This window comes from Eptesicus fuscus, chromosome 13 (assembly GCF_027574615.1).
Source record: "Eptesicus fuscus isolate TK198812 chromosome 13, DD_ASM_mEF_20220401, whole genome shotgun sequence".
Lineage (NCBI taxonomy): Eukaryota > Metazoa > Chordata > Mammalia > Chiroptera > Vespertilionidae > Eptesicus > Eptesicus fuscus.
The window spans coordinates 81,333,289-81,360,323 of record NC_072485.1 but is presented as its reverse complement, the minus strand read 5'-3'; the positions used below and the strand labels follow the sequence as shown (position 1 = coordinate 81,360,323).

The window sequence follows — 27,035 nt, the reverse complement described above, 5'->3', positions numbered from 1 at the left end:
ATTTGTCTCTCCCTTCTTTTCTCTAGAAGTTGATGGAAACATGTCCCCTGGTAAAGATTTAAAAAATTAAAAAGACAAAGCTCACATATAGATTGACCTTTGCTAAGGAAGATATAGGCCTAAGATGTGACTACCAGCTCTGACCTTCCCAGTTCGGAATTTGTGATCAGACCATCCTGTGTGGTAACTTTATACACACACACACACACACACATATTTTTTATTGATTTCAGAGAGAGGGAGAGGAATAGAACATCAATGAGAGAGAATCATTGATCAGCTGCCTCCTGCACAACCCCCACTGGGGATCGAGCCTGCAACCCGGGCATGTGCCCTGCCTGACTGGGAATCGAACCCTGACCTCCTGGTTCATAGTCTATGCTCAACTGCCGAGCCCCGCCGGCTGGGCCTGTGGTAACTTTTGGCCACAGAGCTTGTCAGGCCTGCCAGGTGCCTTCCGGAGCGCAGGTTTATTGCATCTCCACTTTTTCATTCACAGTCTGATGACCTCATGGGGTTCCTCGATGAAAACATTGGCACCTAGCGAACGGAGACAGTCTTGCACTTTCCATTTTTCTCAATGGACAAGGCTTGTGCTGAGGCTACATACAATGTCAGGCCTGCAGGCTTCTCAGGGTCTATAGTTCAGGCCAGAACTAGAATCCAGACACCAACCGCTATTTATCGTTTATCTCTTTATTGTTTCTCCTTTTATCAAAACCTGTCACAGCTGGGGGCCAAGAGGAAGTAAAAAAAATTGTCACAAATATGTCCCCTCATCCCCAGTTAGTCCTCCCTCACCCCCCACCCCCCATCCAGGGCTTTGGGCACACATGATCATCTCCCCACCCCACCCCACCCCCCTCAGCCTTCTCCCAGCAATAAATACAGGTGACTGTGATTCAATGAAACCACAACTGATTTCTCCATCTTGAATGCCCCTCAAGGGGACAAAAAGGGGACAAAATAAGTGTAATGCCCACCCCCACTTAAGAAGTGGAAACTTCTTTCCCCTAAGGACAGGGGGCACCCCCCCGTCAGAGCTGCAGCAGCTCCAGAAGGAAGGGACAGAGGCAAGGCTGGAAGCAGAGGGGAGAGGGAAGAGGAAGTTCAGCAGCCTCACTCCTTTGATCCATTCAGCCCCTACCAGGTAAGGGGTGGTCCCAGGGGGACACAGGAAGGGGAGGGCTGACAGAAGAGGCAGGAGGAAGAAATAGAGGGACACAGCCTGGTAGGAGGGAAGGGGTCGGAGAAAAGGAGCCCTAAAGCTCACTGCCCTCAACGTCCTCCAAGGAATGGCATTGACACCCCGAGGCAGGAGCGGAGAGGGTCTGGAGGGCTCAGGACACCCAGAAGGAAGGAGAGAAGGGGAAGCAAGGGTCCTGTGGTCCCCAGGTCTTCACAGGTGAATGTGCTCCAGACAGAGCAGAGCAACAGAGTGCTGGGGGTGAAGGGAGGCTCGGGGGCGGGGGCGGGGGGGTGGGGGGGGGGCGGCGGCAGGAGATCACAAGAGGAACTCACAACCCAGACAGCCCTCGCCTCCTGCCAGGTGCTGGCAGAACCTGGGTCTTGGGATAAGAACAGTGACGTCTGCGGAAGGTCAAACTCTGAGGCAGAAGGAACAGTAACTCACATCACAACAGCACCCTCCCCCCCCAACATCCCTTGGGTTATCGCAGGTGAATACTCCAGTCGGATGCCACGTTGACGCCAGGCTTGCGCAGGATCAACACAGAGGTCTCTGGGTCGTGCTGGAAGGACAGGCGGCTTTCGGGAGATCCTGGTGGCGGAAGAAGGCGCCATAGTCATAGCAATAAACTCACACACACCAACTACTTTGCTACAGGCGGGGTGTCCCCAGCCTGCCCTGGCCTCCCCTCTCCTCACCTTTTGTCTGGAGCACCACGGCTGCTGGCTTTCCAGCCCCCATGATCACCACCCGCTCGATCCAGATCGGTGTCTCAAAGTGGCCTTTGGGGTCTGCTGAGCTGGAGGGAGCGAGATGGGAGTACACGTCAGGGAGAAAGACGTCCGAGTAGAAGGAAGGATGTGGACCAGAGCAAGAAAAGGGCCCAGTGAGCTGTGAGCACCCCTGAGGCCCAGCCGCCCCAGAAGCTGCCAAGGCAGAGGGCACCTCATTACCTGGAGACAAGGGCGTTGCCAGAGAATGAGAATCGACGCAGCAGGAACTCATGCCGAGTCTGGTAGTTGAACGTGTGCCCATCATCCAGAAAGAGCTCTCCTTGGGCTGTACCCTGAGGAGGAAGTGGGACAGGTGAGAGCCTGAGCCCAGGAGGGAGGGAGGGCCCATCCACCCCCAGGGGACTGCCTATGTGCTCACCTGCGGGCTGAGTGCGACAAAAAGCGTGATGGGGTCATCCTTCATACAGTCTGAAGCGCGCCGCACCCGCATCCACCGCGGCACAATGGTCCCTCCACGCTGGAACACAGGGATCTAGGGCAAGGGCAGAGCTGGGATGAAGCCGCCTGTTGTCCAACTTGGCCTTGCAGCATCTTTTGTTCACACGCAGGTACTGGGCCCCAAAGCACATGCTGTCTCCCCTTCAGGAAACCTCCAGGCAGCCGGAGCTGGGAGGGAGGGGTCAGGCACACTCACACTGCTGAGAGTCACAGGCAGGTACAGGGTCTGCGGACCATGATGTTTCTGGTAGCTCTGAACGTCATACCACACCTGTGGGCGACCAGAGAAGATCTGGTCACTCACCACACAGGGCCTCCATCTCACGTACCCCATCTGGCCTCCCATCCATCATTTCCCACCACACCCTTCCTTAACTCACCTCCCCTTGGCCAGGCAGATAGACCTGAACACCATGAGCCCCCGGGTCTGACACAGGGTGAACCAGCAACGCATCCCCTAAAACACCAGAATCAACTCAGGACTAGAGACCAGTTCCCAGACAGGGAGCACCCCAGCCTCCCCTCCTCCCTCCCCGTGTTCACAGACCATCTCCCGCAAGTGCTTCCTCCTCAGCCCTCCCACCACCAGCTGTCCGCCCACTGCTCACCAAGCAGGAACTGGTCATCCATACTGAAGGTGCTCACATCCTGCGGATAATGCACCCACAGGGGCCTGGGAGGAAGGGAGACAGGAAAGGAACACACCTGCTGTTTGGGCAGATGTCCACGTTACCCCGGGAGCTGGTAAGAACAGGACAGGGGGAGCAGGAGCTTGCAGCCAGTGTGGGGGGGAGGGCCGCGGCTCTGCCCGGGCATGTCACCCCCTCGCCCAGCTCCCTGCCGCCTCCTGCCGCCCCTCCAACTGTTCTGCACGCAGCCCTCCAGTGGCCGCTCGGTGATCCTGGCCGGCAAGGCCCTCCAGGACCAGGTCCTCTTTTCTCTTCCATCTCACCCCCTACCTCTCCTCTGGTTCCTCACCCGACACACTGCTTTCTCCTACTCCTGGAACACAACGCACTCACTGCCACGTTCGAATTCTGCACTTGGAGTCTCATCTGTTTGGAAGCGTCTTCCTCCAGATCACCGAAACCCACCTCCGTCCTCCCTCAGGCCCCTCACACGGCCTTCTTCTCTAAGGGCCGTGAGTGGACCTAGGCCCACTCTGCTCTTCTCCTCAAAGAGCTGTCACTACACTACCGGCAACGTCCTCATTTGTGTGTTTGTTTCCTCCCAAGAATCCACGTTCCACAGCGTGGGACACTCGTCTGCCTGGATTCCGGCGCTGGGGGTAGAGATGAATAACGCCTAGCCTGTCCTAAGTACTCAATCATGTCCACTTCTAGCCATTCCTATTGGCCTCCGCTTATGCTTGACCCCCCTTTACAAAGCCTGGTGAGTGAAGAAAGGTGCAGAGATGGAGCGCAGCCCCACAGCCCCTCAGCGACGTACAGACCGAAGAAGGCCTCACCTCATGACGGGAAACCCTTCGCGATGGGCCTGGTAGAAGAGGGTGTACCAGAAAGGCAGCAGGGAGTATCGCTGGCCCAAGGCATCTCGGACTGCGTCGTGGTACTGAGACGGTAGCAGCCACGGCTCTCGCCGCACAGTGTCCAAGTGGGCATGTGCCCGGAAGAACGGCTGGTAGGCCCCCATCTGGTACCAGCGCACAAGCAGCTCTGGCTCCGGATTCTTGAAAAAGCCGCCCACGTCAGCTGGCGGAGGGAGGAAGAGGTTGGAAAAGAGGGTGAAGAGGGCAGCTGCCTAGGCGCGCCCCAAGGCCCCACGCTGGACTCTCAGCTCCTATTCATGCCCAGGTCCTGTGCCCGCTACCTGTCCCCCTCCCACCGAACCGAGGACCTCAAATCCCCTCTCACCCCCACAGAAGGAAAGTCCCACCAGCCCCAAGCTGAGACACATAGGGACAGAGATCTTCAAGTGGTCCCAGTCAGCAGTGTTGTCGCCTGTCCACACGGCTCCTGAGGAAGACAAGAGGGAGGCAGCTTGCAAACAGGAAGGGCTCAGCCTTTCCAGCTGGCCTCCCTGACCGGCCACGGCAGCTCTGGGCCCAGGGTCCTGAGAGGACAGAAGTCACAAGAGCACGTGAATGGACACTCCTCCCTGGCTCCCTGAAGTGCAGAGCCGGAAGGGTGCAGAGGGAGCTCTCAGAGGATGGCTGCATGGACGGCTTTCTCTGAGAACCAGGCCCAGGTCCACGGCTTCTCCCATCTGGCCTCCCACCCTCTCCCTCAGCTCTACCTTCCACCTCTTACCATAGCGCTGGGAGCCAGCGAAGAACGCCCTGCTCAGGACAAAGGGGCGTTCCACACCCCCCGAGCGCTGCACCAGACCATCAGCAGTCGCCATGTGCTGAGTGAAGACAGGAGGGGGGGGCAGTGAGGAGCAGAAGCCAGCTGTCACCTGTTGCAAGTTCCCCAGCCCGCAGTCCCGCCTCTCCAGCCTCTTACCACGTAGAAGCCATAGATGTTGTGCACGTCTCGGTGCTCCCAGCCGCCGTAATGCTGGGCATCCTTGAGCATGGTGACCTCAGGGCCATTGAACACAGACGGTTCATTCATGTCGTTCCAGACATAGAGGTTGGGAGCTGAGCCCTAAGAGCACAAGGAAGAAAGAAGACAGTGTCAGAGCAAAGAGCTCCTTGGAATCCAGAAAGATGCATTTCTCAGGCCACCACGGCCCCTGATACTATCGGCACCCCACCACAGCAGGTTAACAAGCAGAGAACGACCAACTCAGGGAGGTGGGGGAGGAGGGCGGGGGGAGGGGGGGAGAGAGAGACAGATGCAGGTCGAGAAAGAGGCCTGCCATACCTTATAATCGTCGAAGTTGAACATGTCAGCCCACCAGGCCCTCATCCTGGGATTGGTGAAGTCGGGGTAACCAGCGGCGCCTAGGAGTTAAGGGTGGCTGTTAACCCCAAGGGCCATAACGGTCACCATTCTACCTCCTTGGTCTTCTGACAGCCTCTCGCTCAATTCTGGAGCTGCATCACCTACCTGGCCAGCACCAGCCCTCATAGTCAGAGCCATCCCGGGTTTTCACATAGAGACCCTGGTTCTGCAGCTCTTCATGCACGCGGTAACCAGAGTCCACCTTGATGTGGGGATCCACAATGGCGACCAGCTGGGAGCAAGGAACACGGTGGTCAGCGCTCTCCAGGGCTATGTCAGACGCCCGGCCGTGGCTGTGGTCCTCTTACCTTCCGCTTCTTGGACGCCAACTTCTCCAGCATGGTGAGGGGCTGGGGGAAGCGGCTGGGGTCCCAGGTGAAGTACCGCTTGCCGTCCGCGTGCTCGATGTCCAGCCAGATGACATCGCAGGGCAGGTTGTGGTCATCGAAGCCCTGGTTGACTGCCAGCACATCGGCCTCGTCCCGGTAGTTCCAGCGGCTCTGGTGGTAGCCGAGGGAGAAGAGCGGGGGCAATGCCTGGGTCCCTGCAGGTTCAGCGAGGGACGGGGGTCACAATGGAATCAGGCCAACCTGGGGCTTCTGGGGACACCCAGAAATTGAGGGAGGCTTGTAAACCAAAGGGAGACTAAAGGGCACAGGACTTCGAAGCGTCACTCCTCTCAAGAAGACCAAGGCCGCAGCTTCCTCTGTGCAGCGTGGGGTGCCGTACCTGTGAGACTGGCGTACTGCCGGAAGACATCGGAGACGGAGGGCCCAAGCAGCAGGAACACATCGATGATGCCGCTCTCTGACATCCAGCGGACATCTGTCTGCGGGGTTTCCCCAGAGCCCTGCAGGTAGTCTAGCATCTTCCCAAACAGGGTCTGGAGAGGGGACCAGAGAGAAGTCCAACACCCACTCTCGTTCCCCAACCAAAGACAAAGCAGCAATGTTGTCCTCAAAACCCTAACACCGGCTCCTACGGAGTCAACCTGAGCTGAGACTAAATGTCACCTCCCAGCGAGGCTTTCCTGGTGCCACCATCTGGGCGCTGCTGCCCCGCCCACCTCGTGACCGCTGCCCGTCTTCCTCAGCACTCACCACTGAACCGCCTGCTGTCTTTGCTGTCTGTCTAACAGCGCTCACGCCCGAGCGGGAGGCCCTTTCCTACCTCAATGAGAGTGCCGTCCCAGCACCTAGAAGAGTACCCGCCCATAACGCACTGACAAGAAATGCACGAGTGTGCGTCTTCTGCAAGTGGCAGGGAACTCCCGGCTGCTCCCAAGGCCCAGGGCCCCCTCTCACCCAACCCCAAATAGGCTACCCCACCAGCCTCTTCCACGCTCATGCCAGCACACATCTGTCTCAGGCCTGACGGCGCCCTCCTTCCTGCTCCCGTCTGTGCGCTCACCTTCCCGGCAGTGTTGGAGGATATGTCCACCCACGTCTCTGCAGCGTTGAGCCAGAAGATGCCCAGGTCCCGATGAGGACTGTGCGCCAGGAGCACAGGCACAGACCCGTACAGGGCCATGGGGTTGTACAGCTCGTACTGGAACACATCCAAGTTGTAGAGGCGATAGGGCTCCCCACCCCTGCGGGCAGACAGACAGACTGGCCCCAGGCCCGGGCACACAGCCGCCACCCCTCCCACAGACACGGTGAGGGTAAGAAACGGCCCTGCCCTTTATCAAAGGAGAATCTTCCAGTGATAAAGGTGATCTGGGCCCAGGAAGTGATCCATGCCTGATGGGCGTAACCAATCCGCATGCACATCTTCCACCTTCCCGACTCCTCTGTCCCCCATATCCTGAGGTCAGCATGGGACTCACTCGGTGACCTTCAGCCTCAGGCTGTCTGCATGCTCAGGGATCCCATACACATGCTCCATGCCCGGCAGAGAGAAGTCCAAGCCCACAGACGTGGGGCCTGGAAGAAAAGCAAAGGATGCGCTCAGGGCTGCTGCCTAGCGAGGCCTCCCTGCGCCCCTGCCCAGGGCGCTCCGACCCTCACCGTACGGCTTGCTGTCAGAGTGAGTTTTGAACGTCTCCTCCCAGGCTCCTGGCTCATCTTTCTCTGTGTTCCCCTGGGTCTCCTCTGGCTGTGAGGAGGAAAGCAGACCACTGCCAATCACACAGCAGTTCCCTCCTTCCCCGCCCATTTTCTCAGGCCCGTCCCTGACAGCAAGACGAGACGGAGCTCAAGTTTCTTGTGGGCCTTTCCCCTCCAACCTCCCAGCCAGCCCTGTGCTCCAACCACTCACCCCCACACTTGCCTTGTCACCATCCCCAGGTGCTCCTTCGGGCTGGGCGCCATCGCCCTCAGCTGGGTCTTTCGATTCTGGCCTGGAAGGTAGGAGAGCTGTCTGCTCCAATCCAGAGGGGGCAGGGACGAGGGGCTAGTGGAAGGAGGGGTGAGGGAGCAGAGAGCCAAGGGTCCAAAGGAACGAAGGCATTGGAGGGGGGACTGAATGGGTAGGCTCGGAGAGGGACCCAATGAATACGTAAGTGTCCACAGGACATGGAGAGAAATGAGGGGTCAATGCCACCAGAGGTGTTTCCACAGAGAGGCCCCATGGCCTGGGTTCAGAATGCCACTCCTGGCTCTGCTGCCTCCTGGGAAACTCTGGCCCCAAATGCCCTTGCTGGGCCTCAGCCTGCTGGCCTGGCACAGGGCTTTGCAAGGGCCAGTGGGCCATACCATGATCAAGCCTCTCGGATAAATGCAGGGTCTCACACAGAAGTGCGCCAAAGGCTGCTTTCAAGGGCAGCTGGCAAGCAGCTCTGCTCAGAGCCCAGTGAGCCCCCACTGAGAGCCAGGAACCCCAGCAACAGGCAGCATCTCTCCAGCCCTTGGCAAAGCAAGAAGCTCCCTGCATTCCTTAGGGACTTCCAATATTTCATCTTCCTTCTCCCAATCAGGAGAACTGGGACCAGGGACCACATAGCTGGAGAAAAAGAGGTGAGTGAAGGGCAGGGCACGGAAGGGTCTGGGGCACCTTCCCTGGGGGTCAGAGTGAAGGGTGGGTGAAGGCAGAGGAACACATACAGTACCAATGGCCATGGATTTACCTAGAGAAAATGTTCTTGATCTTATCCCAAATGCTACCGAGCGTGAGACTAACTTTATCCGAGAAACTAGGGCAGGAGGAGATGGGTAGGGAAGGGAAAAAGGAGGCACAAAACCAACACAAAAACAGAAACATAAAAGTGAGTTTCAGTCGACAAACTTCCAGACATGGGGGGAGGGGGGAGAGGAAGAAAATAAATCTGGGAAATGTGATGGCATGAGAGGGGAAAGGGAAAGGCAGACCCGGGCGGGCCTCTCGGAGGAGGTGCCCGAGGTACAGCTCAGGGACAAAAGTGACTGCCTCTGGTCTTTAGAGGAAGTGAAGAAGACTGTGACCTGGCCTGCTTCCTACCCTCTCTGACAGACACTTCTCCCAGCCCTCAGCCCCTACCTGACTGTCCTGCCACCCTGTCTTCCCCCAGGACCCCGTGCCAGACCCCATAACACCCTTAGGCTCTTTCAGCTAGGTGGCCTGCAGTCCCGCCCCGGTACTCACGAGACCCTGGGGGCCCTCTGGTGCTCAAAGCCCAGGAGTCCTCGGGCATTGACGCTGAGCAGAAGGCCGCGGTCCTCCAGCAGGTCCAGGCGGAAGGGCCGTGCGGTCAGGATGATCTTATAGGGCCCCTCGGCCACGGTTAGCTCCACACTGTTGTCGTCACGGCCAGAGACAGAAAGCCTGGAAAGAAGATCAAAAGGGACATAAACAAGGACAAAGGACCAAGACTGGAGCTGCGACACTTCAGAAGAAGCGGGGGGGCTGCCAAGAGCTATAGGCAGTGTGATAACGGCACAGGGACCGACACACTGACCAAAGGAACCAATAGAGAGCCAAGAACACTCAACTTTTACATGTAGCAGAGGTGCAGGCAGCCCAGTGAGATCAAGAGGACTAAGGAGGACTATTTATTTGTTTGTTTACTTACTTACTTACTTTTTTTTTTTTAAATATATTTTATTGATTTTTTTACAGAGGAAGGGAGAGGAATAGAGAGTTAGAAACATCAATCAGCTACCTCTTGCACACCTCCTACTGGGGATGTGCCCACAACCAAGGTACATGCCCTTGACTGGAATCGAACCTGGGACCCTTCAGTCCCCAGGCCGATGCTCTATCCACTGAGCCAAACCAGTCAGGGACTTACTTACTTTTTTAAATATATTTTTATTGATTTCAGAGAGAAAGGGAGAGGGGAGGGATAGAAACATCAATGATGAGAGAAAATCATTGATTGGCTGCCTCCTGCACGCCCCCTACTGAGGATCGAGCCCGCAACCCAGACATGTACCCTTGACCGGAATCAAACCCAGGACCCTTCAGTCCACAGGCCAACGCTCTACCCACTGAGCCAAACCAGCTAGGGCAGGAGAATCTATAATAATAAAAGCGTAATACGCTAATTAGACCGGAAGTCACAAAGCCGGGGCTGCAAGGGAAGCCGGTGCCAGCAGCCAAGGGAAGGAAGGCCTACTCTTGCACGAATTTCATGCATCGGACCTCTAGTTATTTAATAATGGAGATAAAAACAAACTTCTGGATAGGAAAGAAAGTCCTACCTCATGCCAAATACAAATATCAACTCCAGACAAATTATGACTTAAAATTTAAAAGTAAAATCTTTAGAATAAGAAGAATTTTTTCCCTTGAGGTAGGAAAGTATTTAAACACAACTTAGAAAACACTAACACCAGAAGTTGTAAAAGACTGATACATCTGAGCCCAGCCAGAGTGGTGTGCTTGGTTGGAGCGTGGTCCCATGCACTGAAAGACTGCCAATTCGATTCCTGGTCAGGGCACGTATAGAAGGCAACCAGCCCATGTTTCTCTGTCACACTGATGTTTCTCTCTCTCTTTCCTCTCCCTTCCTCTCTCTCAGCATGTCCTTGAGTGAGGATTTTTTTTAAACATGTTTTTACTGATTTTTAGAGAGAATGGAAGGGAGTGCGAATGTGTGTGTGTATTTTTTTTTTCTTTAAGTGAAAGAGAAAATAAGTGAAACAAAAAGAGATAGGGAAGGTTGAGGAGTGTGGCAAGGTGCTTGGCAGCTATTATCCCAATGTAAGAAAGGTCAAACGCCAAGTAAAAATGTATCAGGAAGGAGAAAGGGCCATGAAGATGGACAGGTTTTCTGAAAAAGTTTACCGCGCTGTGGGGGGATCAGCCACCAACACATCTGGCACCCGGTATCGAGGCCGCCGGGGCTCCAGTTCATCGATCCTGATCCGAGTCATGTTCTTTTGAAGTCCCTGGAGCTCCAGCACCAGCAACACCTGGGGGCAGAGGTTTGGTTCTGGATAAAGTAGAGGATACACCAGAGAATGACCTCTGAACCCACTCCCTCCTGAGGGGTCTCCCGCTTCCTAAGGGACCTGAGGTCTGAATTCCTCACGAAGTGAAAGTCCAAGATGGCTAGGACAGGATGTTGGCTGTAGGTCCCCCCTTCCCGAATCCCCCCTTAGCCCTTTCCCCACCCCCACCAGAGTTCCTTTTCTCCCCTGACCTTGGTGACCTCGTTGATCAGATGGACTGTGAGGCCATCAGGACCAAGCTGCAGAGAATCCAACAAGGCTCGGTATGGAGAGTGGCCTGGCCGTATGTTTCGCTGCCGCCTGTCAAGTGAAATGGTTAAGAAGGTGGGAGGGTACCCCAATGTCTATAAGCTCCCCATCACCTGCAGTGTCCCCAGGGTACCCCATCTGCCACAGACACCACCTGTATTACCCCACATCCCATCCACTCCCCTAGAAATGTCATACTTGCAGAAGGAGCTTTCTTCACAGGTCTTGAAGTTGCTTCTATCCACGGCAACGGTGAGTCCCAGGCAGAGCCCTAGACAAGCCAGGACCAAACCGGTCCCAGACCTAAGGAGAAAAGGGACAAAAGAGGGAACAATCAGTCTGGGCTCAGAAAGGGCCCCACTTGCAGAGGTAAAAGCCACAGTCCTAGAAGACAGCTCAGAAAAGAGGAAAAAAGATGGATTCCCATTAAAGAGAAAGAAGGCAGGCGGGCATGAGGTTGTCAGGCTGAGGAGTTAGCTCATTCCCACCTTCCTTTAAAAACGCTAAGAGCTAAATAAATAAATTAAATAAAAACAAAAAGGCAGAGAGCCTGGCCGTGGTGGCTCAGTGGCTGAGCATCGACCTATGAACCAGGAGGTCACAGTTCGATTACCGGTCAGGGCATATGTCCAGGTTGCAGGCTCAATCCCCGATCATGCAAGAGGCAGCCAATCAATGATTCCCTAATTGATGTTTCTCTCTCTCTTTCTCTCTCCTCCCCCCCTTCCTCTCTGAAATCAATAAAAAAATTTTAAATGCAGAAAGTGTACAATTCAATGGTTTTTAGTAACAAACAAACAAAAGGCAAAGAAGTGGACCAAGGATCTTTGGCCTTCAGAGGCCTTGGTACTGACTCTGGTTACATCAGCCTCAGAGCAGAGGAGAGGAGCAGCTGGCCCCAGGGGAAGTGGTGGTACCTCGTGTGGAAGAGGGAAACAAAGCAAGTCCTGCCTTTCCAGGGGAAGGCACTGGGTGGGGCAACAGTGAAAACGTTACAGATGTAGCTCAGCTAGCCTGCTCCTCAGCTCTGGGGTCCTAACGTCCCCAGCAACCCAGGCACCCAGCTCCTCCAATCTCCACTCCTTTATCTTCCAAGTCACCACTACCACCACCCAAGTCAGAAAAGAATAATAATAGCTAACCTGTATTGAATCTTACTGAACCCAGCAACCTGGCCAACAGCTTTCCCTCCCTGGTTTGCAACTCTGCCTGCAGTTTTTAAAAATGTCAAGTATTTCTTCCCTGGCGGGGAGCACAGTAGATTAGAGCGTCCCGATAAGCCAAGGTTTCGGGTTTAACACCCCCATCAGGGCACACACAAGTACCAACCAAATGTATTAGCATAACCAATGGACACAGACACTGGGGTGGTGGGGGCTTGCCCTCAGGGTGAGAGTGGGGGGGGGGGTCAATTGGGAAAAAAGGAGAAATATGTACTACTTTAAGCAAAAAAAATAATAATAATCAACCAAATGAATGCATGAATAAGTGGACCAAGAAACCTCCCCCCCCCCCCAAATCAATTGTAAATAAATAAATAAATGAAGTCTGGGTCTGACCCACAGTGATTCTGAACTAACTGGTTTGAAGAGGGGCTGGGCATCAGAATTCTTTTTTTTTTTTTTTTAAATATATTTTATTGATTTTTTACAGAGAGGAAGGGAGAGGGATAGAGAGCTAGAAACATTGATGAGAGAGAAACATCGACCAGCTGCCTCCTGCACACCCCCAACTGGGGATGTGCCTGCAACCAATGTACATGCCCTTGACCGGAATCGAACCTGGGACCTTTCAGTCCGCAGGCCGATGCTCTATCCACTGAGCCAAACCGGTTTCGGCGCATCAGAATTCTTTAAAAGCTCCCTAAACAACTCCAATGGGGTCAGGGCTCAGAATCACTTATCTACACTACCTCCTTCCCTTCCGTTGTCTTCTTGGGGGCTGCAGGACTGAGACTTTTCCCAGATGGGAAAACTGAGGCAGAAAAGGTTCAAGCATCCATCCAACACTGAACAGCGAGTAAGGGGTGAAAACGGGATTGCACGCATCTCTGCCTGACTCTAGGCCAACGTACTCCATGACGCACAATACAGCACACTAACCACCAGCAGGGCCCGCCCCGTGAGGCCCATCACCCCAAGGTTACCACAAACTACCCCTTTCCCACTATAATACCAAAAGGACAGACGAGGGATTCAACAAGCTTATTTAAACGAGTTCCTTTGAAGGATATAGTCACCCATTCTGGGTATATCCTAAACAGGGGCTCTCGAACTTTAGTGTCTGTGAAGAATCACCTGCCGTGCTTATGGAAGGAAGATTCTCAGGGCCCGGAAGTCTGCGGCTTAAACATGCTCTCCCCCAGGGACTGATGGGGAAGTCCAAATCGGGGAGAAACCCAAAAACACAGGCTTCTTCTAAGCATTCCAACTCTGCAACCTGCTCATGGCGAAACCACAGAGCAGGGCCTGCTCTACACATGTATCCAGCACTAGCCTCAGGATCTGCCCTGAAAGCTGAAGGGAACGAAAACCAGCAGGAAGGAGGTCACAGAACACAGTAGGCCCTCCAGTGCCAGAAGGATGTACAAAGCCAGCCAGGCCAGACAGGAAGCGGAGGCAAACACCAGGCGTTGTGGTTGAATATGCCAAGAGGAATAAGCAATAGCAACCACGCAGAAATGCTACCAGACCACTCAACAGCAAGGCGCGTGGCCCAGGTCCCGAGTGACGGCACCAGGCACCCTGGCCCACGGCACCCGTGTCCACCTGCCTGGAGCAGCAGTAACCGCCAGGACAGTGAGTCCAAGACCCCGTGGCGTCCAGTTCGCACAGCCTGTGAAATGGGCTTGGCTAGGCGCCAATGGGGATAGGCTTCTAAAAGATCGGTCCGATGTGACGTGTTGGGGTGCCCTCAATGCCCCAGAGCCAGACGTGGCCCAAAAGCCGAAATGAGGCCTGAGCAGCGGGGCAAGTTGCACCCGGGGACTGTTTCAGATCAGACTTGCAGAGAGTTGTGTTGATGACCCACGCTTTTCTCATGCTGCACAGTGCACGCCTCTCCCACCCCGCACATCCGTTAGGTCCTGGCCAAGGCTTTGTGGAGCCGGTGATTCTTTCGAACCGGGTTTTTTTTTCTTTCTTTCTTTCTTTCTTTTTTCTGGGAATATAAACTCGAGAGCGCAGACCAAACCCTTCGATTACATGTTGTGTTTGAGCAACATCATCCAGGCAGACTGTGAACTCACGGGATCCTGCCCCAGCTGTGCCCAGTGAGCGTGAACACCGAGCCAGCCAGGCTGGTGCCCACGTGGAGAAGACCAGGGCAGGGCAGGGGCTGGGGCTCTGATGGCGGGGAGGGCACGAAGGGCAGCGCAGGCCGGACTGCCGGCTGCACGCTGAGTTCCCGGAGGCCCGGCCACGTCTCGTCCCCGCCCTGATGGCCCGAGCACTGCCCGGAGGCGGCAGCGTTCATCGCAGCGAGCCGCCAGGGAAGGGAGGCGGCGGCGAACGGCCAAAGCCAACAAGGGCGCACGGCTGCGGCCTTTCTGAGCCGCCGGAGCGAGGACCCAAAGGACGGGCCCCCGACGCCGCGCGGGTCCGCCGCGAGGAAGCGGGGGGCGCCTGAAGCAGCCTCCAGAGAGACAGAGAGTCCTCGCGACGCCGGGGGTGGCAGAGTCTCGGGAAGACTTTCAAGAAGAAGAGATATGGGGCTTGGGGGGTCTGGGGGCGTCCCGGGCGCGCCCCGGGTTCCGGACTCCTCACCGCCTCCTACGCGTAGCCACTGCCGCTACCGCCGCCATCTTGTGCCGGGTTTGCTCCTTGACCCCGAGCCTCCCCTCCCCCTGCGCGCGCTGAGCCACGTTTCTTAGCGCCGCCCCTTCCGGCTTCAGGATTGGCCGGGCTGCGGGCGGCCGCGCCATTGGCGGGCTCGCTCTCAAGGCTCACGGGGGTGGGCGGGGCTCCAGGCCGGAGGCGGGACTGTCCGGAGCCAGGCACTGTCCTCCTTGGCCGGCTCTAAGCATCACGGAGGCACTGCACTGTTTTTCTCAAATCGGCAAATTTTATTTAGAAAAAAAGGTTGGGGGAAAGTGACAGCGCTCTTTACGCTGAGGTCTCAGAGGAGACCTCCATCTTTCTGCAGCACCTCAGCCCCGTCTCACGGCTCAAGCATCCTCAGCTTCTGGAGCGAGGAAAAGGCTATGTCCCCTGCCGAAGGAGAGTGGACGGGGACGCTGCCTGGAAACGGCCAGAGAAAAGGCCCAGGCGGTCAATGTTGCGGTGGAGGACACTATGCAGCACAGCCAGATGGGGTCCACCCTCACCCCCACCCTCCCTGGAGAAGTCCCGGATGAAGCGTCCGCGCTCTGACTGAAAGATAAACTTCTGGGGCAAGGGCCCATGCTCGCGGAGAAAGCCCCAGACACTGAGCAGCAGCAGACGCACTTCGAAAGGTGCCAGTTGGCTAAATACCTCGTGCATGTTACCCAGGGCTGGTGGCAAGAGGCTCCCCTCAGCCATGACAGCCACCAGGGTGCAGGATGCCTCCAGGTGCCAGGGGGAGTGGGCTGTATCAGGGTGGCGAGAGGCTTCCCAGTGGCCCAAGAGGGCGGCCAGCAGCCCCCGCAGGAGCACGGAGCAGTAGCACAGGGCTGGAGGAGCAGCTGCTACCAGCTTCAACAGCTCAAAGAGCAGGGGCTGTTCCCGGAAGCGCCGGCCAATGCGGAGATCCCGCTCCACCGTGGCCCGGGCGTGCTCCTCGGGAGGCCAGGCTAGCTCAGCACCAGCTGCATCAGGGCACACACTCTCCACCAAGGTCACTGCCACCGCTTTGGCAGCCTCCGGGCTCAGCGTGGGAGCCCCCCAGCAGCCCCCACTTTCACTGCCCCCAGGGGCACTGCAACAGTGCACCAGGAGGCTCAGAAGGCTCTGGGTGTTATAAATCACTTCCTGATGATTTCGTGACTGGGCAAACTTCGGTGGCTTTAGGCCACGACCGATGACTCCCGCATGGAAAACAGACCAGATCCCTCCGGGACCTGGCACAGCTGCAGTGTGCCGCCGGTTTGTGTCCAACAGGGAGGCAGAAGCCAAAGAGGCTGAAACAACGGAAACAGTCTCGTTGTCCTCATCCACTTCCCCTCCGAACAGCTCTGTGTTGCCCCGATGTAAGGCTCCTTCCACCAGCAGCTGCAGGACAGCCTTAAGGCCTGCGGGGGAGGTCTGAGAGAGGCGGGTTAGAAGCTGGGAGGCTGAAGCCACACCTGGGGGGCCATGCAGCCTCAGAGAGGCAAAAAAACGATGCACCCCAGCTCTCACCAGTCCCAGGAGTTGGGAGGGGGACAGGGCTTCTGGAGGAAAGGGACAAATGGCCAGGAGGGAGGCAGCAGCTTCCGCTACTTCCTCCTCAGGATGTAGCAGGAGAGGAGCCAGGTCAGACAGATGGGCGGAGGCAGACTCCCCAAACCGGGCTCCTAGGGCGGCAGGGCCCTCACCACCCTGCTGCTCCCACCCCACCAGCAGTGCCAAGTTGCGCAGGAACCGCGCCGTGAAGGGAGGCTGCAAAGTCCCTGCGTGCACCCGAGCCAAGCAGCTTCGGAAGGCCAGCGGCAGGAGGCCCGAGAGACTGACCACCAGCCCTGCGTACAGCTGGGTGGCCAAACTCAACTCTTCGGGGCTTCGGGCCCGGCTCAGGAGATGGCCCAAGGCCTCAGGTCCACAGCTAGGCCGAGTGTAGACAGAGAGCAGGCCCAGGAGCTGGTGTTGCCAGAGGAAGCGCTTCCGTTCCAATCGCAATGTCTCTCCACACAGCTCTCCAACATGGTTTCTTAGCGCATCTAGAAAGGGCACGGGGCGGGGGGGTGGGGGCGGGCCCAGCACCCCTTCCCCAGGAGACCCTCCCCGGTGATGAACCAGTTTTTGCAGATGTAGCAGCAGCAGCTGAATCAGCCGGTCACAAGCCTCGCGCACAGTATCTGGCACAGCCAGGCCCTGGGTAGTAATGACCGAGGCAGGCATGGCTGTGTCCACCAGGAACTGCAACAGGCGGTAGGCACCTGCCCCGGAGGCCTGGCTCACCAGGTGCACAGCCAGGTTGAGCATGTTGTCCAGCTCCTCTCGGGGGAATCCCTGCAGGTGTTGCTGAAGCTGACTCAGCACAGCTGGGGGCTTAAGGCAATCCACCAGCTCTCCAGAGACTGTGCCCAGCAAAGCCGGTGACATGACTGCCAGTTGCAGAAGGAAGGGAACTGTGGCCTGAAGGGAGGGGTCCCCACTCCGGCCCCCAATGCCCCCTGCCAGACTATCATGGAACATTCGCAGAAGCTCCCGTCGGATGCTGTCTCCATGACGGGAGGCCAGGTGCCCGAGGATGCCCACAACTGAGGCAATCTTGGGTACCCGCTTCTCCCCAGGGATAGCCGGAGATCCAGGGAAGGGGTCTGTAGAGGGGATTTGAGAAGAGCCTCCACCAGTGCCACCAGCTCCACCTCCAGCCCCACCATGAACACAGAAGTCCTTAAGGCCACAGGAAAGAACGCGGGAGATGATGGTGCCAGGAAAAGAGGAGCCAATATGGGCCACAACCCAGTCGAAGTGTGGGGAGTGCTGGACAGAGGTATCCAGCAAGGCATCCACGCAGGCATCGGGGCAACTGCCAATAAGAGCCGAGAGGCACTGAACATAGATGTCCATTAACGTGCGTGTGGCCCGACAGCCCATCCACAGCTGCAGCAATTCGTTGAGAGAGCCAGTGGCATGGGGCACACACTGGTGTTGGCCCGAGTATGTGCTGCTTAGTTGCCCCATGAGGTCAATGGACCAGGCACTAATCACAGGTGCCCAGGCCTTCGGGTTGGCCCGGATAAACTCGGACAGCACCTGCTGCACCTCCTGTACCACATCCTCTAGGCCAGGTCCCCCAGCGGGGACATGAGAGGGTGCAGGCGGGCGGAGATGAGGTGGGCCAGCCATAGGGCTTTCATCCAGGGCAGCCAGGTGGGCCCGGACACTTTCATCAAAGACGCCTCGCAAGTGGTCAAGCACGGCAGCCCGGGCAGGTGGCAAAGAGCGGAGGAGGAGAAGACCACAGCGAGCATGTTCCCGGGCCGAGAGCTGGTGGCCCAGAATGGGGTCGACGCCGGTGAGAAAAGCCTTGATTTCCTGGGACAGCTCCTGAGCACTAGAAGGAAACAAGAGACAGACTTAGTGTGTTGGAGATGTTGGGCAAGGTACATTCCCTCCGTGAGCTTGCTTCTTTTTATGTAAAATAGGGATAACTATAACTCCCTCATGAAATAATGTTCATGAAGCACTTAAGCACCATATCTATTTCACACGAACCACTCAGTAAACATTAGCTATTTTTCTTTCAATAATATCAATATTAGATAACTCTGGGAATGTGTTAGGTACTTTTTAAAGTACTTTACCTGTATTATTTCAATCCAGACAACAGCCCAATAAGGTAGGTATTATTATGATCCCATTTTACAGATAAGGAAACCAAGGTTAAGTGATCAGATTATAAGCTTCAAGAGGGTACTAGCCATTTCTGTGCTCTTCAATACTAAATCTCCTTCTATGGAGGTGCCTGGTATATAGGAAGTACTCAATAAATTTTTGTTCAATTGAGTATATTTAAAAACACGTTTCCAATTTTACTGCATTTTCCACCACAACACAAGCACCCTGGATTTTACTCTTAATGGGAAGAAAATCTCCCTCCCGATACCTGTTTCTTCCCATACTCTGCAAGCATCCTAACCACCCACCACCTGAATTCCACATACACAACCACCACCTTCCCAGCACCCTCCAGGTGCCTAGGAATCAAGGTGTTCCAAGGCACAGACAAGGCAACACCTTTCAACCCTTCCCCTCCCAAAACATATGGGTTCAGTCTCAGAGGTGCAGTGTTATGAGAAGAGGCAAAGTCCCCTTCCTCTTACTGCCCTTTTTGCCAAAGAAGACTGCATCCCCTGGGGTTCTGACTGTGCCATTCCTCTCCGGACCCTCCAAAAAATAAAAACAAAAAAATCCCACCCTGACAGGAGTGTTTCCGTTGGAAGGGAAAGGCTAGAAATTCACAAAGCATTCTGTGACTTTCTGGGCCTGGGCTCTCGGGGAGTCCATGAAGTCTGGGGACCCTGGGTTTCTCTCCTCCGGGCTAAAAGGGGCAGGACAGCTGGGTTCCCAAGAGTTCTGATGTCCCCGACTCTTGGGAGAGCAGGGCCAGAGTCCGGAGTACCTAGGCATTGGGTTTGGAGGGAGGCAGTGCCAAGACCTTGGGCGTGCGGGCACTGGAGCCCGGAGTTTGGGCGAGGCAGTCCCCGAGTTCTGGGGAGACCCGACCAGGAATCTCTGAGAACCCGACGCAAGCTCCCGAGGTAGGATCCGGGTTTCTGCCGAGGAGGCTGGGGAATCGGCGCGGGGCCGCGCGGTGGGGGAAGATGCCAGGGGCGCTGACTACCTGAGCGGCGCGGGACCGTGGGTGGCCGGGGGAGGCCCCGGAGGCCCCGGGGCCCCGGGAGGGTCGCACAACGCGGACATCCCGGAGCCCGAGCCCGAGCCGGAGGCGGGAGCGGCGGAGCGCAGCAGCGCATGCGCGCTGGCGCGAGACCTGAAAAGAACAAGCGGCGACGAGGCCTCTCCAGAAAACCCATCCGGCGACTCCCGCGGCCCGCGCACGTTGGTTCCGCCCCGCGCCGAGGGCCCGGGCCAGGAGAGCCGACCCTCCCGCCGTCAATGCAGCCTTTTTCTTTTTCTTTTTTCAAAGGGCCATGGATACACAGACGATTCCGTTGTTTTTCCTAAAGCCCCAAATACAAAGAGTTCCACTTCACGAAGTTTCTAAAAAACGAAGCACTGGGAAACATTTTATTCAAGAAACAGTGACCCTGTAAAAAGTAAAGGAGAGAAGGGAAGAGGGAAAGCGGAAAAGAGACGGAAAGAAAGAAGAGAAAATTTGGAAGAGAAGAAAAGTAAAGGGAGGAGGGAGAAGAAGCCCGAAATAAATTGGCCCCGCACACCCCACCCTGCAGAGAGGCAGCTGGGTGGCCGTGTGAAGCCAGCACCCCTCAGCCAGAGCCCCACTCCGGGGTCCATCTAAACCCCCGCTATTCCACCTTCTGGCTGGGTACTTCCTTAACTCTTCCATGACTGCTCCCTCTTACGGAGATGAGGGTGCTAACAGTACAGCTACCGCACGGAATTGTGGAAATGGAAACTAGGAAATATGGTAAGCAAGCACTTAATACGCATTGGCTATTTTTATTATAGTTATTGCACGAACTCCAGAAAATAAGCTCTTTAAAAACAGGGCCTTTCCCTATTTAAAAAACAAGGCTGTTCTCTTCATCACCTGCAACAGTGTCTGCCTGGCACTTAGTAGGTTCTTTTTTTCCATTATAATAGCCATCTTTATTTGTAAAATCCACATATCAAATGTATTCTTTCGGTCTTTCCATGATTTCCTTTTTACAAAAACAAAAAGGCACATCAGAACCTTCCCCGCTGTCATTCCCACAGGGATGTTTGTCAGGCAGGCCCCCTCTCCCCATATAGCTACATGCTTCGTCCTGGGGCAGCTCGCTCCCCCACATGCTTGGGTGCCTCCTACCAGGTGGAGTTCTGAGCTCCAAGACTGAAGGACACAAAGGGGTGGGTGAGGGTGCAGAGTGTGGCAGGATGCTCACGGCGTGCAGGGCGGGCGCTAGTAGTAGGTCTCCTTCTCCACCCAGCCTCCAGGGCTTCTCCTGACATGAGTTTTCGGACTTCGTCATCCATGAAGATGAGAAGAGAGTACGGGAAGGCACAAAACCACCAGGTAGGCGTGAGGGGGTGCATCCTCAGGGCGACTCCCACTCCCGGGCAGTAGGAAAGGAGAGCAGCGAGGGCCGTCTCCTGGAAGAGGCCAAGTATTAAGATCTTTTTTTAAAAAAATATTTTATTAATTTTATACAGAGAGGAAGGGAGAGGGATAGAGGTCTAGAAACATCGATGAGAGAGAAACATCGACCAGCTGCCTCCTGCACATCCCCCACCAGGGATGTGCCCGCAACCAAGGTACATGCCCTTGACCGGAATCGAACCCGGGACCCTTCAGTCCGCAGGCCGACGCTCTATCCACTGAACCAAACCGGTTTTGGCCAAGTATTAAGAGCTTGTTCTTCACCCCCTGCCGGAAGACGGAGCTCCTCCTGGTCCTGCAGATGACCACGCCGGCCCACGGCACCGCCACGATGCTGACAAAGAAGGCCGCGTGGCAGGCGAACTCTACGGTCTTCCTCTGTCCATGGGTCCACGGACAGCTGCTGCCCGTAGCTGTCCTCCATGTCGTTGACCCAGCGGTCGCCCCAGTCCACTCGGATGCCCAGCAGGTTAATGGGGAGGAAGCCATTCTCAGCCAGAACCACAAAGGAAGTGAAGAAGCCCCACCCAGCTTGTCCGCCCGTTTGGGGGTTTCTGGGCTGTCTCTCCATGATGTCGCTCTCAGCTTGCTCATAAGCCAGGGAGATGGCAGGAACCATGTCCATGCCCAGGTCCAAGCACAGGATGGTGATGGTCCCAGTGGCAGGGCAATGCCGCGGGGCGGGATGGAAGGAGGGCTGCTATCTGCTGCTGCCACTTGTCTTCTCCTCCCGCACAGCTCCGCCCCAGACCCCGACGCAGCTCCCAGCTGGTTAAATGAATGAAAAGGAAAGTTGGTTCTGAGGCCTGTGTAAGTTAGAGTAACGCCAGATGGTACCGTACTTTCCAGTGTATAAGACGACTTTTTAACCCAGGAAAATCTTCTATACGCCCAGTTGTCTTATACACCGGAAAATACGGTATGTCCTGAAAATACTTTTGAAGAGATCATGTTTTAAAAGCTAAATGACTAACCTTCTTTATTTGTTCTTAAATTTTAGAAGTTCAATCACTCCCAAAATGTATATACTACCTACTCGCAAGAACATTTCTAGGACAGTAAATGAGACAATTTCTGCTCCTAATTCTGCCTCAAACAGACCCAACACTTGCTGTGGTCTTGATCCGGCATCTAGAAGGGTTTAGGAACCTGGAGAAGGCGCTGTGCGTAAATTAAGAATCCAGAGACGAGACATAATTTTGAAAGGCATTATGGGGAGTCAGAGAAGACTTAGTTAAAGGAACTAAGTTCTCCTTGTCCCAGGACCCCTTGCTTTTTATTAACACAATTTGTCCTAAGGCAAGGTGGAGATATACACATCAAAGGGTAGGGTTTGTATACACAATCCATTGTCAGATTGGAAGAATTTGCCTAAGGCTGTTCAGGTGTTTGGCCAGTAGGAGGCAATAGGTTTGGGGAAATGCCCTCAGCCATCTACAGATGATTCAGCCCTGCTGACATGCTGGAATTGGCTTCCTGCAAACACTTGCCTCCTCCGGCCTCAACTTCTGACCTGTAAAAGGAGGCTTTCGAACCAGGTAAGTCTTTCCAGCAATGAGACTGTATGTGGTCCTTCCCCTAATAGTTCTACATTGTGGGGGAGCTTGTTTTGGAGTTGGACAGATCTGGACTCATGTCTGCTATTTATTAGTAATGTAACTGTGAGCAAGTGACTCAGCTATTTGGAGCTCATTTTTTGATCTGTAAAATGGGCATGATCTCTCATATCTCAGACATTTTGCAAAGATCATTTGAGATCATTTATGTAAAGGACATTGGGACAACTGGGGAAATTTGAATATGAAAAATCGAATATTAGCTATTTCACTAATGTTAAAAAATCTTAGGTGTCATAACAGTATTTCTGCTATATAGGACGGAGTGGCTTAGTTGGCTGGGTGTTGTCTGGTATACCCAAAGGTTTCTGGTTCAATTTCTAGTCAGGGCACATGCCCAGGTTGTGGGCTCTATCACCAGTGCGGGGTGTGCAAAAGGCAGCCAATATAAGTTCCCCTCTTACATCGTTTCTCCCTTTCCTTTCCTCTTTATCTAAAGATCAATATATACTTTTTATATATAGCAAAATTAGGGGTAGAATGTCATTTGCAATTGGCTTTTAAAAAAATATATTTTATTTATTTTTTTTTACCGAGAGGGAGAGGGATAGTTAGAAACATCCATCAGCTGCCTCCTGCACACCCGCTACTGGGGATGTGCCCGCAACCAAGGTACATGCCCTTGACTGGGATTGAACCTGGGACCCTTCAGTCCGATGCTCTATCCACTGAGCCAAACCGGTTAGGGCTGCAATTGACTTTCAAATGAGTCAGCAAAGAACAAAGAGACCCATACACATACATATTTGCAAATGTGTAGAGATTAAACAAGTAGAGCAAAATGTTAAAAAATTTGAAAATCCATAATCCATATATAAGTGTTCATTGTACTAATCTTTTAACTTCAGTGAAAGTTTGATATTGTTAAAAATATCCCTTTGCACTAGCTTGCTTTTTTCTCGAGCTGCTACCGATGCTAACCGTGTCGAGTCACACTCGACATCCGAGTGCAAAAGGATATAAAGTAGGGGAGGGCGTGGAACACTGGCCACAAATTCTCCCTCTTCCAGGAAGCCCTGGGTGAACACACCTCCACACAGGCAGCTTTTCATGGTAATTAAACACGCCAGCCCTGGCTTCCAACAGCATTTTTGAATGTTAAAAGGGAAAAAGGATGCCTGGCCGTCGTAACTCAGCTGGTTGGAGTGTCTGTCCCGTGCACCACAAGGGAATCACAAGAGAATCTTGTGGTGAAAGGTGTTGGCTTCGATTCGGTGTCCGGTGCGTATAGGAGACACCTGATCACTGTCTCTCTCTCTCTCTCTCCTTCCCCCTCATAAATAAGTAAATAGGCAGAATCATGTTTGGTCTTCACTTTATTAAAAACATAATCCAGCTAAGGAAGCAGCGACAAACATGACGAAGCGCTCTGCCCACGCGGGTGACACAGGAGCAGTGGCGGGCTGGTAGCAGGACCCGGCCTCCTCAGCCAGCTCTGCATCTCTATGTGGGCAGAAGTGGCAAGTCAGAGCGTCACTCACTCAAGAGACGGGCCGTCACGGAGGCTGGCTCCCTGATGCCTTGGCTGCAGCCCACCCTGTGGGTCCTGTGTCACAGCCCCTTCTCCCGGCCCATCCCCAGCCCTGCACTCAGTCACACACACTCAGCCAGAACTATGGGCTTTATTGCAAATGGAGTTGGCTGCTAAGGAGCCCCCTCTCCGATCCTTCTTTTCCACGCTGCCTCTCAACACATCCCTCCAGGCAGGTCACTAGGCCATTATGGAAGAGGAGTCTGGGAGAGTGAAAAGGTGCAATGTTTTCTCCAAAGTCTTCTGGAACAAGCCCTGAGTCCACCTGGCTCCAGGTGAGAATCTTGTGACGAAAGGGGTAGGATTTAGCTCCCACCTTCAAGGTCCTCCATATCTACATCCTGGGGGGGCTTGGTCTTCTTTTTTGGTTTAGGCTGTGGTTCACCAGTCCTGGCTGGCTTTGCAGGGGCTTCCACTGAACAGAGAGAAAGCAGCAGCATTGAAGAACCCAAGTGGAATCAGGCAGCCCCTCAGCCCACCTCTGTGCCCGGCCTCACCTTCCATGGCCGCTTTCTCTCTCTGGGCGAGCCGGATCTGCTGGAGGAGTTTTCTGCGCTTCTTGCCGGACAGAGTAATGTTGGCACGGGCGCTGGACCTGACGGGCCGGCAGGAACAAACGTCTGGGTTAACCTGAACCACACACCGTACAAGTGGTTCTAGCTATTGAAAAGGTCTTTGGCTCGGCCGGCGTGGCTCAGTGGTTGGACATCGACCTCTGAACTAGGAGGTCACGGTTCGATTCCCAGTCAGGGCACATGCCTAGATTGCAGGCTCCATGCCCAGTAGGGGGTGTGCAGGAGGCAGCCAATCAATGATTCTCTCTCATCATTGATGTTTCTATCTCTCTCTCCCTCTCTGAAATCAATAAAAATACATTATTTTTTAAAAAAAAGGTCTTTGGATCCACATCAAAGAACTATTTAAAAATCTGGGCTCTGAGGTAGTAAGTTTAATTTCAACACATCAAGTACTTAACATTAAATGTTAAATTTTAATATATTGTAGAAACTTGTAAGGGGAAACTATTTTTCTCCTCTATTCTAGATACTTCTAACATCAGATTGGGGGAGGGGGATTTAAGTCCCACATCAAACAATTCTCCAGTTCTCAGCAGACATTAACTAAGTAAGTGTCCTACAATTTATTGTCCCCCCCCACAATTAAAAAAATATATTTTAATTGATTTGAGAGGATGGGATAGGGAGAGAAACATCAATGAGAGAGAATCATTGATTGGCTGCCCCCACCCTGCACACCCCCACTGGGGATCAAGCCAGCAACCTGGGCATGTGCCCTGACCCCCTGATGGGGAATCGAACCCACCAACTTTCAGTGTATGGGATGATGCTCCAACTAACTGAGCCACACTGGCCAGGGCGAATGGCCTATAAATTTAATTTAATGACATTATCTACCTGTACTTCCAACCCACCTGCTATAAAGCAGGGTTCTCATAACCCCTTTTCCAGACTCCATAAGAGAATAGAGTAAGAAGAGCTCACAGAACTCAGGGGAACATGTACTTGCATTTACTGATTTACCATAAAAGGATACAATTCAGAACAGCCAGATAGAAGAGATGCATAAGGTAAGTTTGGGTGGGGGGAGGGAAGGCCAGACCTCTCCATGCCCTTTCCAGGTGAGCCACCTTCTAGCATCTCCACCAATTCACCAACCAGGAAGCTCATCAAATCTCTGTTGCTCACGACTTTTTTATAGAGTTTAATCACCAGCACCCCCACCCGCCCCTACCCTACTTCCCAAGGTGGGGGGAGGGGTGTGAGGTTGCATTTTCCAGTCCTCTAACCACTGGGTTTTTCTGGTGACCAGACCCACCCCGTCACTCCTGAGCATCCACCTAGGCGTGCTCACAAGGGGCTCCTAATGAAATAAGAAACGCTCCTCTCACTCGGGAGGTCTTAGGAGCTCTGTGCCAGGAACCAGGGACAAAGACCAAATAAAGAAGTTTCTTACTATAATCTCTGCAGAGATCGGCGATGAAGAATTCAGTGAAAGAAGGGCTCGGGAACTTTTCTCCCAGGCGAGGGAGTCCTGAAACTCCCACGCAAAACCCCACAGCGCCTCCGTGAAAACGCACCCAGCTGTAGGCACACCCCCGCGCGCGCTTTAGATTTGACTTATAGATAAATTAAGGCCCAAACACAGGAGCCGCGGCCCCCGCACAAACGCGAGTGCGCAGCGAAGGCAGAGCGGTGCCAGCGGCTCCGGAGCTCAGCCCCGGGGAAGGGCCCGCGGTGGGGGGGGGGGGGGGGGACCCGGGGGAAGGCCGGCACTCACGCCCGCTTCTTGAGGTGGTGCCGCGTGATCAGCCCTTCGTCTATCACGGCCCCGACCACCCGGTGCTTCAGTCGCCGCTCCCGGCTCAACACCCGCCGTCGCTTGAACAGTTTCTTCTTCAGCTCCTGCAGGGGAGGAAGACGCCGCTCAGGCGGAGGCCGCGCCCCGCGCCCCGCGCCCCGGCTTCCCCGCACCCGGCGACGCCGGCCCGTCGACCCCATCTCGGGGGGATGAGAGGGCCCGGGACGCCGCGGAAACGCGGTCGGCGCCCCCCCATAGTCACCGTTCGCGGCCGGTTGATCTTGCCGCCCGGAGCACCCATGGCTGAGCAGCTCTGTCGGCTTCGGGTCCACGTTTCCGCCGGACGCAGGGTCCGTCTGGGCCCCGCCCCTCGGTCCTCCGAGAGCCAATCGCAGCTCGGGGGCGGGGCCTGGTGCTATATAAGGGAGCTCAGGGGGCTCCTCCGCCTTTCCCGTGACCGCCACTGAGTGAGTGTCTTCTCGTTCTGGGTGCCTATGGGGCGTGCGGGGGTTCTGGGCTGGGCTAGCGGACCCTCCTCTTCTTGGCGGGGTTCGGGCGTGCGGTCCCGGTCCCCGTAATGTACGGAGGCACAGAGAGAGGGCTCCGGCCCCCTCGGCGTCATGTCTTCGGTGCCGGCGGTTTCCAGTCCGCCGGTTCTATCCTCAAGCGCCGGGACACGGCTCTCCGAGAAGCAGGGCAGAACCGAAAT

The 27,035-nt window shown here is 54.9% G+C and overlaps 3 protein-coding genes, 1 non-coding gene and 1 pseudogene across 7 annotated transcripts; 1 reads left to right on the top strand and 4 right to left on the bottom strand.

Moving 5' to 3' along the window:
• Nucleotides 1-864: 864 nt before the first annotated feature.
• Nucleotides 865-14,766, bottom strand: GANAB (glucosidase II alpha subunit). Of its 2 annotated transcripts, XM_008160742.3 has the most exons (25): nucleotides 14,716-14,766; nucleotides 11,150-11,254; nucleotides 10,894-11,002; nucleotides 10,536-10,663; nucleotides 8,892-9,071; nucleotides 8,398-8,463; nucleotides 7,602-7,671; nucleotides 7,340-7,427; nucleotides 7,159-7,255; nucleotides 6,741-6,921; nucleotides 6,060-6,213; nucleotides 5,639-5,874; nucleotides 5,436-5,562; nucleotides 5,250-5,329; nucleotides 4,887-5,030; nucleotides 4,692-4,788; nucleotides 4,296-4,397; nucleotides 3,890-4,133; nucleotides 3,030-3,094; nucleotides 2,802-2,878; nucleotides 2,618-2,692; nucleotides 2,342-2,455; nucleotides 2,143-2,255; nucleotides 1,888-1,988; nucleotides 865-1,780 (listed from the first exon to the last, which is right to left on the bottom strand). In XM_008160742.3, exons 1-25 carry the CDS (start codon nucleotides 14,751-14,753, stop codon nucleotides 1,671-1,673), a joined length of 2,901 nt encoding a protein of 966 aa, XP_008158964.2. In that variant the 5' UTR covers nucleotides 14,754-14,766; the 3' UTR covers nucleotides 865-1,670. The 2 variants fall into 2 exon arrangements, with proteins under 2 accessions (XP_008158964.2, XP_008158965.2); XM_008160743.3 differs by lacking the exon at nucleotides 8,398-8,463.
• Nucleotides 14,767-14,999: 233 nt separating this feature from the next.
• On the bottom strand, nucleotides 15,000-19,557 carry INTS5 (integrator complex subunit 5). The gene is made up of 2 exons (XM_008160741.3): nucleotides 19,421-19,557; nucleotides 15,000-18,130 (listed from the first exon to the last, which is right to left on the bottom strand). Exons 1-2 carry the CDS (start codon nucleotides 19,498-19,500, stop codon nucleotides 15,151-15,153), a joined length of 3,060 nt encoding a protein of 1,019 aa, XP_008158963.1. The 5' UTR covers nucleotides 19,501-19,557; the 3' UTR covers nucleotides 15,000-15,150.
• Nucleotides 19,558-20,662: 1,105 nt separating this feature from the next.
• LOC103303753 (sodium/potassium-transporting ATPase subunit alpha-1-like) lies at nucleotides 20,663-21,485 on the bottom strand (annotated as a pseudogene).
• A 2,289-nt stretch (nucleotides 21,486-23,774) lies between these two features.
• Nucleotides 23,775-26,659, bottom strand: C13H11orf98 (chromosome 13 C11orf98 homolog). 3 transcript variants are annotated; one of them, XM_054725156.1, is made up of 5 exons: nucleotides 26,589-26,659; nucleotides 26,306-26,430; nucleotides 24,505-24,602; nucleotides 24,324-24,422; nucleotides 23,775-24,210 (listed from the first exon to the last, which is right to left on the bottom strand). In XM_054725156.1, exons 1-5 carry the CDS (start codon nucleotides 26,625-26,627, stop codon nucleotides 24,188-24,190), a joined length of 384 nt encoding a protein of 127 aa, XP_054581131.1. In that variant the 5' UTR covers nucleotides 26,628-26,659; the 3' UTR covers nucleotides 23,775-24,187. The 3 variants fall into 3 exon arrangements, with proteins under 3 accessions (XP_054581131.1, XP_008158979.1, XP_054581132.1); XM_008160757.3 differs by having other exon boundaries at nucleotides 23,775-24,422; XM_054725157.1 differs by lacking the exon at nucleotides 24,324-24,422 and having other exon boundaries at nucleotides 23,775-24,290.
• A 198-nt stretch (nucleotides 26,660-26,857) lies between these two features.
• On the top strand, nucleotides 26,858-27,006 carry LOC114229348 (small nucleolar RNA SNORA57). Its single transcript, XR_003615438.2, has one exon. It is a non-coding gene; the product is annotated as a small nucleolar RNA SNORA57 (small nucleolar RNA).
• The last annotated feature ends 29 nt before the right edge of the window (nucleotides 27,007-27,035 follow it).